At 44.8% G+C, this 9256-nt stretch overlaps 2 protein-coding genes across 2 annotated transcripts; one reads left to right on the forward strand and one right to left on the reverse strand.

The window, feature by feature from the left end:
• Positions 1–2079: 2079 nt before the first annotated feature.
• Positions 2080–3034, forward strand: LOC111886849 (dynein light chain 1, cytoplasmic). Its single transcript, XM_023883098.3, has 2 exons — positions 2080–2536; positions 2715–3034. The coding sequence occupies exons 1-2, from the start codon at positions 2399–2401 to the stop codon at positions 2871–2873; spliced, it is 297 nt and encodes a 98-aa protein (XP_023738866.1). The 5' UTR covers positions 2080–2398; the 3' UTR covers positions 2874–3034.
• A 305-nt stretch (positions 3035–3339) lies between these two features.
• On the reverse strand, positions 3340–8703 carry LOC128133305 (uncharacterized). The gene is made up of 2 exons (XM_052770509.1): positions 8102–8703; positions 3340–3389 (listed from the first exon to the last, which is right to left on the reverse strand). Exons 1-2 carry the CDS (start codon positions 8664–8666, stop codon positions 3355–3357), a joined length of 600 nt encoding a protein of 199 aa, XP_052626469.1. The 5' UTR covers positions 8667–8703; the 3' UTR covers positions 3340–3354.
• Positions 8704–9256: the final 553 nt, after the last annotated feature.

The following is a 9256-nucleotide window of genomic DNA, read 5'->3' on the forward strand; positions in this document are numbered from 1 at the left end:
CTTCAGGACAGATCTTACAGTTGGAAGGGGCAATTTCATACATTCTAGTGGTCATAAATATTAACAACAAACTGGGGAATGAAGACGGTAATCACTACTCGTTTGATGCTATTTCTTTAGGCATGCCTTTATCTTTACCACTTCCATTGTGCTCCCTTTGTCAATACCAAACTCCTACGGTGATCAAACCTTTGAGAATGTTTTATTATAGTGGGCTTCAAATATCTACAAATGGGTTTTCTGATTTGATTGTTGTGGCAGAAAGTGCATTAGGGGTTGTTCATAAAGGGGTGTTAAAATTTGGGCTAGTGGTGGATGTCAAACAGTCAAAGATTTGTGGGCAGATCTATATAAGGAGGTGAGAATATTAAGTTGTACACAACATATAGATGTTGTATTGTTAGCTGGGTTTGGCATTGAATGGAATCAAAGGCTGTTAGTTTTTTAGTATATGTGCAATGGCTTTCAAGACATTCATTTACATGTGATCAAGGGAACACACTTGGACTGGTCATCACGTTTGTTAATAGCAATTAGAATAGCAACAAGATTATGGTACCTTCATGAAGATTACAGGGTGGGGTGTATAGTTCACAAAGACATGCAGCTTAAAAACATTTTCTTAACCTATGATTACAAGCCTTTGGTGGCTGATTTTGGCCCCATTAGCTTCCACTCTGAATAAGACTTGTGTAATGATGGAGGACGAGTCTTTAGAATTTCAGGGTATCAAGCACCAGAACACTTCACTGGAGAACTAATAGCAGAAAAAGTTGACATATACACTTTTGGATATGTATTGCTGGAGCTAATCATATGTATAAAAATCAGGACACTACAAGGGGACAAGGCACACAATTTTTGGCATAATATTTATGCATCACAAGATATGGAATTAGTACATCTTCTAGCTAATAAGCATAAATTTCTTAAAAAGAAAATGAGATTTTTCTTTAAACAAGTTTTGCTATCAGCACCGAAATTGAGCACTTTAGATTGGAGGATTCCCATCTTTTGTCTTGTTTCCTGTTCTATCATTGCACGTGGGGAACAAGTTGATTGGAGGTTAACTTGGTGGAAAGGGCGACTGGTTGAAGAAGCTACAGGGAAGGAAGCATAGGCAATTCATATACATTTTCTTGAAACAAGTCTTGAGGACAAGACTTTTTTGAAGGCGGGAGTAATGATACGAATTGAGTATTGTTGGGCCCAAATACTATTAAAGCAAAAGTCATATAGGGTTTGTCTAGAAGGCCCAATAAAGGGTAAAACAGGAAATTCACATGGATCGGCTAGGATTATAATAAATAGTGAGAAATGTCACAGTAAGGGATGTCGAGAAAATTGATAGTGTAATACTTTGTATTGGCTCTTAAGCTTTCGGCTTAGAGAGAGGAAGATTCTCTGGGCAATCTTTTTAGATTGTGTTAATCGTTTAATCAATTAGTCCATTTCATCATCTTCTTTCTTTTCAATCGTTCTCTATTTGATCATATTTCATCAAACCCTAATTTTTGTTTGTCATCATAAAGCAAAACCATAAAATTTAGTTTCTATAATTTACTATGGGAGTGCAACTTTCAAATAAATATACGATACGTGAATAATTTCTATAATTTAGTCTAAATTATATTAAATTTTCACCAAGAATGGTTCTCTTCTATTTATTCCGTTGTTTTTTCCCATAAAAACAAACTTACCTACAAAAATTCTTTTTTTCAAAAACCAAAAATCGTTGGCAAATACTCACCATCGTCAAAGCAGCCAAATTAATTTAAAATAATAATAATAATAATAATTGTTATTTTGAGAACAAATGAGTCATTCATAAAAATATAAGAAAAAAAAAACCAATAATTTTTCTAATTTGAACAAAAATACAAAAAAAAAAAAAAAAAAAAAAAAAAGTAAAAAAACACCATATATATTTTGCCAAGAATTTGACTTTTATCTATGTTATTGTCCTTTATTTGAAAAGTAAATTAATGTAAAAATAATATAATTTTTTGTTTTATATGTAGTTGTTTGTGCTATATTTTTCTCAAATAAAAAGAAGTACTCTGTTTTCTAAATAAAAACAAACTACAAATACTACATGAAAGTTTGCATCGTGTATTAGCAGATGTACATCATCTCGCTGAAATGGATTTCCTTAAATTCTGAAAGAAGACAACCAAAATACAACGTCACCATTATTAACATTGGAAGATGGTTATAAGGGATAAAGTTGGATGACTATGAAATTATTCATCCCTGCCGTTTCTATATCTATATATCCAATATCCCTCTTTTCTTTTTCTTTTTTCATACCTGATCACATAAACAGCCTGACTCAGTGTTTTTTAAATTTGTCTTTCAAAACCTGCTAATTTCTTTATAAAAAGGAGAAAACGAAAAGATGTTGGAAGGAAAAGCACTGGTAGAAGATACAGACATGCCAATCAAGATGCAGATCCAAGCCATGGCTTATGCTTCTCAAGCTTTAGATCTCTTTGATGTTCTTGACTGCAAATCGATTGCTGCCCACATCAAAAAGGTGAAACTTTACACCTCAAAATCCCATCTTTCTATCTCTATATATTTAAATGTGTGTATTAATGTATATGTATGTATGTATATCCATCTGGGTTGTATGAATCTTGAAGAAAATATTAAAGTTTTTGTGGGGTTTGATTATTTTTATTATTATACAAATGGATTATTAATGGTAACAGGAGTTTGACAAGAGATATGGGAATGGATGGCAATGTGTGGTGGGATCAAATTTTGGATGTTTCTTCACTCACACCAAAGGAACTTTCATCTACTTTACACTCGAGACACTCAGTTTCCTCATCTTCAAAGGAGCTTCGTCTCTTTCTTCATCATCCTAATCATCTTCTCTTCCAGATCTTTTAAATTAGCGAAAACCGACAAGAAAGTAGGAAATATATATATCTTGTGTAATAGCTAATGTTAGGGATATGCAGTTTAGTTGTCTTCTGTTGGTTTTTGTAATGCAGATTACTAATGTATGATGTATTTTGTTTCCTTTTATCCAGAGTTAGAGAAAAGATCAAAATAGTTTACTAAGAACTAATGATAATAATAATGGCATGATAGCAAAACTTTAAAAAGTACAGAATATGTCGGTAAAACTCTTTCCCCAAGAGCAGACATCTTCGTTAATGAACAACATATGTCCGTTTCTTTCTTTCTTTGGTTTAAATGTAACGACTCAAATTTTTCAAACAAATTTTTTATTTTTAAAACATAATTATTTCCATTAAAAACAAGACATAAACAGTTTAATTATTCGGTCAATACAATTATTCAAACTCCCAAGATCATAAAACATTCTTCAGTGTGTATCGATCATGCCGGCGCCTTCCCACGGTCCTCGCTAGTACCTGAAATACATACAAACACAACAACTGTAAGCATAAATGCTTAGTGAGTTCCCCAATATACACTTACACACATACGCCTTACCAGGCCCTGACCTTCCGGTCCGCAATACAACGCCTTCCGGCCCATAACATAATCGCCTTCCGGCCCATACCATATTGCCTTCCGGCCCACATATCATACATAGCACATATAACAATTAACTTACCACATATAGCATACATATCACATAACATATTCGACCTTCTGGTCACACAGTCAACCCTTCCGGGTACAGTATAGTGAGAAGACTCACCTCGTAAGTGCTGAAAGCTAGCAACTCCTGAAATCACTCGCGCACAAACCAACGAGCTACAATCCTCCTATAACATTACATAAATCATTAACACTCACATCATCTAAGTGTGACTATCCCTAAGAAGTCAGACTTAGGTCAACTCTGGTCAACGGTCAACGGTCAACTCGACTGGACTCGGCGAGTACCATGGCGACTCGGCGAGTCTAGTCGTCCTCACAAATTCCTGAATATTCCCTTTCTACTCGTCGAGTATTCCTCTTGACTCGACGAGGTCCTCGTGGAAGAATCGCGGGGCCACCCCGACTCCACTCGCCGAGTCTGATGAACAACTCGGCGAGTCCCAGCAAATCTTCAAGCTACTCGCCGAGTCTGAAGAACAACTCGGCGAGTCCATGCCATGCAGACGAGTAACTGCTTCCTGAGATAGGTCTCGTCCCGAAGTACACATGCATGGGACCTTCTGGACCTCTAAAGGTCCTAATACAAGACTATAGTCGTGGGGTAACAAGGCATTACTTCATCAAATCACTAAATGGGTTCTAAAAACCCTAATTTCATAAATACATCAAAATAACAGATTTGGTCCGAGTATTACCTGAAAACGCACTCTCTGTGTCCCTCAAATCTCAGGACTCAATCCTCCTTGATATTCCTTTAGCCAAATCCCTCTTCTTCTTGCCTAACCAATTCTTCCAAGTTCCAAAGCTTTCTCCCTTGCTCTAGGCGTCCACAGCGATTAGGGTTCCTCTCAATTGACCAAAAGACTGAAAATGACGGCCTAAGAGGCGTTAAATACGATCCAAACTGAACGGTTAGGGTTTCTGCTGAACAGCGTCGACTCGCCGAGTCCATATCTGGACTCGTCGAGTCCAGTCGCGGACCCGCGACCAAGTCCGCGATCCTACTCGGCGAGTCTAGGCTCCAACTCGCCGAGTCCCCTCTTAAATCACCCCAAAAGCATAATTTTAATAATACCTGAGATTCCGGGCTGTTACAATTCTCCCCCACTTGGATTAGACTTCGCCCTCGAAGTCTCATTCTGCAAATAGTTCCGGATGCTGCTCCCGCATTTCGCGCTCCGGTTCCCAAGTCATTTCTGATCCCTTACGGTGTTGCCATTGAACCAACACCAGAGGTACTTCCTTGTTCCTCAGGACCTTGATCTTCCGATCCCTGATAGCCACTGGTCTCTCCGCGTAATTCAGGCTCGCATCCACCTGAATATCCTCCAATGGAACCACTGCCGACTCATCGGCTATGCACTTCCTCAACTGCGACACATGAAAAGTGTCATGGATCTGACCCAACTCCGCTGGCAACTCCAACCGGTAGGCTACCCGACCTATCCTTGCAATCACACGAAATGGCCCAATATACCGGGGCCCCAACTTGCCTCTCTTCCTGAACCGAATCACTCCTTTCCAAGGAGAGACCTTCAGGAGAACGAAGTCGTCGACCTGAAATTCAAGCTCGGATCGGCGCCTGTCTGCATAACTCTTCTGTCGGCTCTGGGCAGTCAATAACCTTTGTCTCACTCGCTGAATCTGCTCTGTCGTCTGGAGCACGATCTCCGTGCTGCCCATCACTCTCTGTCCCACCTCTCCCCAGCAAATGGGGGTCCGACACCTCCTACCATACAACAGCTCGAAAGGTGGCATACCAATGCTCGAATGATGGCTGTTGTTGTAGGAGAACTCTGCCAATGGTAAATACGCATCCCAACTACCCCCGAAGTCTAACACACACGCTCGGAGCATGTCTTCCAGCGTCTGAATTGTCCGTTCGCTCTGACCGTCTGTTTGGGGATGGTAGGCGGTACTAAAATGCAATTTAGTACCCAACTCCTCATGGAATTTCTTCCAGAATCTGGAAGTAAAGCGCACATCACGGTCTGACACAATCGAGATCGGCACCCCGTGCCGAGACACCACCTCTCTCACGTATATCTCCGTCAATTTCTCCGCCGAAGAACTCTCACTGATGGCAAGGAAGTGTGCACTCTTTGTCAACCTATCCACGATCACCCAAATTGCGTCAACTCCCCTAGCAGTCCTCGGCAATTTGGTGATAAAATCCATAGTAATCTGTTCCCACTTCCACTCGGGGATCTCCAATGGCTGTAACTTGCCATGCGGTCTCTGGTGCTCAGCCTTAACCCTACGGCAGGTCAAGCACCTCTCAACGAACCATGCCACGTCCCTCTTCATACAGGGCCACCAATATTCCTTCCTTAAATCCAAATACATCTTCGTAGCACCGGGATGAATCGAGAATTTCGATTTATGAGCCTCTTCCATCAACGTAATACGCGTACCGCCCACGAACGGCACCCAAATCCGACCCCGAAACGTCATAAGGCCTCGACCATCCTTGACAAACCCTGAGATTAACCCCACAACCCGCTCTTTCTTCTGCATTTCTGGTCGCACAGCCTCAGCCTGTGCCCTACGAATATCGTCCAATACAGGAGTCATCACGGTCAGTCTCAAGCACACATCTCGCAATGGAGTGCTCTCCGCCCTGCGGCTCAATGCATCGGCTACCACATTAGCCCTGCCTGGGTGGTACAGGATCTCACAATCATAATCCTTGACCACATCCAACCACCTCCTCTGACGCATATTTAGGTTGGGTTGATCCATCAAATACTTCAAACTCTTATGGTCCGTGTATATCGTACATCGAACCCCATACAAGTAGTGGCGCCAAATCTTGAGAGCGAACACTACTGCCCCCAGCTCTAAATCATGCGTGGGATATCTCGCCTCATGAGGCTTCAGCTGCCTCGATGCATAAGCTATCACATGACCCCTCTGCATCAACACTGCACCCAATCCCGAAATCGATGCGTCGCAATATACCACGAAATCTTCCATCCCTTCTGGGAGAGCTAATACCGGGGCTTCGCACAATCTCTGGCGAAGTGTCTCAAAAGAGGTCTGCTGCTCGGGCCCCCATGAGAACGTAACACCCTTCCGGGTCAATCTGGTGAGTGGCACAGCGATCTTGGAGAAATCCTTGATAAATCTCCGATAATACCCTGCCAACCCAAGGAAACTTCTGATCTCAGAGGGTGACTTCGGCACCTCCCAACTCATCACCGCCTCAACCTTGGCCGGATCGACCAATATCCCTTTCTGATTAACCACATGTCCTAGAAACTGGACCTCCCGCAACCAGAATTCACATTTGGAGAACTTTGCATAAAGTTTCTCCGACCTCAATACCGCAAGGACCTCCCTCAAATGCTCCTCATGCTGCTCTCTCGATCTCGAATACACCAGAATGTCGTCGATAAATACGATCACCGACCGATCCAACATCGGCATGCATACCCTGTTCATGAGATCCATGAACACAGCCGGGGCATTGGTGAGTCCAAAAGGCATCACCACAAACTCATAATGCCCATATCGCGTCCTAAACGCTGTCTTCTGGACGTCTTCATCCCGTACTCTCACCTGATGGTAACCTGACCTCAGATCGATCTTGGAAAACCAAGATGCTCCCTGCAACTGATCGAATAAATCATCGATCCTCGGCAACGGGTAACGGTTCTTGACCGTTAGCTTGTTCAACTCCCGGTAATCAATGCACATCCGGTGTGAACCATCCTTCTTTTTGACGAACAGAATAGGTGCTCCCCATGGCGAGCTGCTCGGCCGAATGAATCCCTTCCCCAGCAACTCCTGGAGTTGCGAGGACAACTCTTGCATCTCTGGAGGTGCAAGACGATAGGGCACTTTAGCAATAGGTGCTGCCCCCGGAACCAGATCAATACTAAACTCTACTTGTCTCACAGGCGGTACTCCCGGCAACTCCTCGGGAAAGACATCTGAAAATTCGCGCACCACCGGAACTTCCTCAACTGACTTCGGTTTCTCGGAAACCTCCCGCGTATCCATCACATACGCCACAAAACCTTTACAGCCCTGCCGTAGACACTGCCTCGCCCTAGCGGCCGAACAAAAAGCTGATCCCGAACGAGTACCCTCGCCGTACACCGAAAGAACTCCCCCTCTAGGGTCTCGTATAGTCACCAACTGACGCTCACAGTCGATGACAGCGCCGAACCGGCTCAGCCAGTCCATGCCCACGATGACACAGACATCCCCCATCGCGATAGGAATCAGATCAATTGGGAATCCAATCCCGAAAATCTCTAGTACACATCCCCGAAGAACCTCCGTAGCGCAAATCACCTTCTCGTCAGCTATAGAGACTCTCAAAGGTCGACTCAACGACTCGCGACTAACGCCAATATGCTGACTAAAGGCCAAGGACACAAAGGACCTACTCGCACCCGAGTCAAATAACACTAAGGCAGGCACAGAGTTCACAAGGAAAGTACCTACGCGCATAATAACATAAGCATAACATATCGACATTAAAATAAATACATGAATTACAACATACCTGCCACAACATCGGGCGCAGCGCGGACCTCCTCCGCAGTCAGCTGAAAGGCTCTCCCACGAGCCCTCGGGGCCTCGACCTTCACCGGTCGAGTCTCAGTAGTCCTGGCAACAGGTGCAGATCCCTGACGAAGCTGAGGGCACTCGGCCTTCCGATGGCCGGTCTGGTTGCAATGAAAGCAAACCATAAATCCCTTGGGACACTCCCTAGCAATGTGTCCCTCCTTGCCACACTTGTAGCAAGCACCGGCTCGACACGCCCCATCGTGACCCTTACCGCACTTTACGCAAGTGCGGTTCTTCGAACCTCCCGTCCTCGAATCGGCGGACTTGATCCGCTTGGCTGCCGGCTGAGACTGAGCCGGTCGCCGGTCTGCCTGCTGAGACTCGGCCTCCTCCCTGGCCTGAGTCTCTAACTCGATCTCACGCTTCCTGGCATTCGCCTGAAGCTCAGTAAAAGTATGGTAAGTGGAGTTTGACACAAACTCCCGGATCTCCCTCCTCAGAACACCCAAGTACCGGCTCATCCGAGCCTGCTCTGTGGCCACTAGCTCGGGGCAAAACATCGCCCTCTCGTGGAACTTCCGCGTGATCGCCGCCACCGAATCAGTACCCTGCTTGAGGGTTAAGAACTCCTGAACCTATCGTTCCCGCTCCACCGGGGGAACGTACTCATCCCTGAACATGGTAGTGAACCCCTCCCATGTCACTGCCGCAGTCTCTGCTAAAGTGAAGTTCGCCGTCACGAACTTCCACCAGTCCTTGGCTCCCAGACGGAGCTGGTTCAAAGCGAACCGTACCCTCAGGTGCTCCGGGCATGAACAAGTGTAGAAGCACCCCTCTATATCTGCGATCCACCTCATCGCAGCAATCGGATCCTGCGTCCCATCGAACTCTGGTGGCTTCGTGTTGCTGAACTCTCGGAACAGCAATGAATCACCCCCCTGTGGCCTGGCAGCGGCCACAGCTGCGGTAGCTGCAGCGGTTGCAGCCTCAGTCAATGCGGCGTACCGCTCGTCGAACGTCTCCATAAGGGTGGTCTTGATAGACCCAAACATCTCCGGGATCTCGGCCCGGATCGCCGCCGCCACCTCCTCGTGGATCATCTGACGAATATCCTCGTCACTCACACCGCTCGTACTCGCCCCGTGCCGCG

The sequence above is a fragment of the Lactuca sativa genome, chromosome 4 (genome assembly GCF_002870075.4).
Source record: "Lactuca sativa cultivar Salinas chromosome 4, Lsat_Salinas_v11, whole genome shotgun sequence".
Classification (NCBI taxonomy): domain Eukaryota; kingdom Viridiplantae; phylum Streptophyta; class Magnoliopsida; order Asterales; family Asteraceae; genus Lactuca; species Lactuca sativa.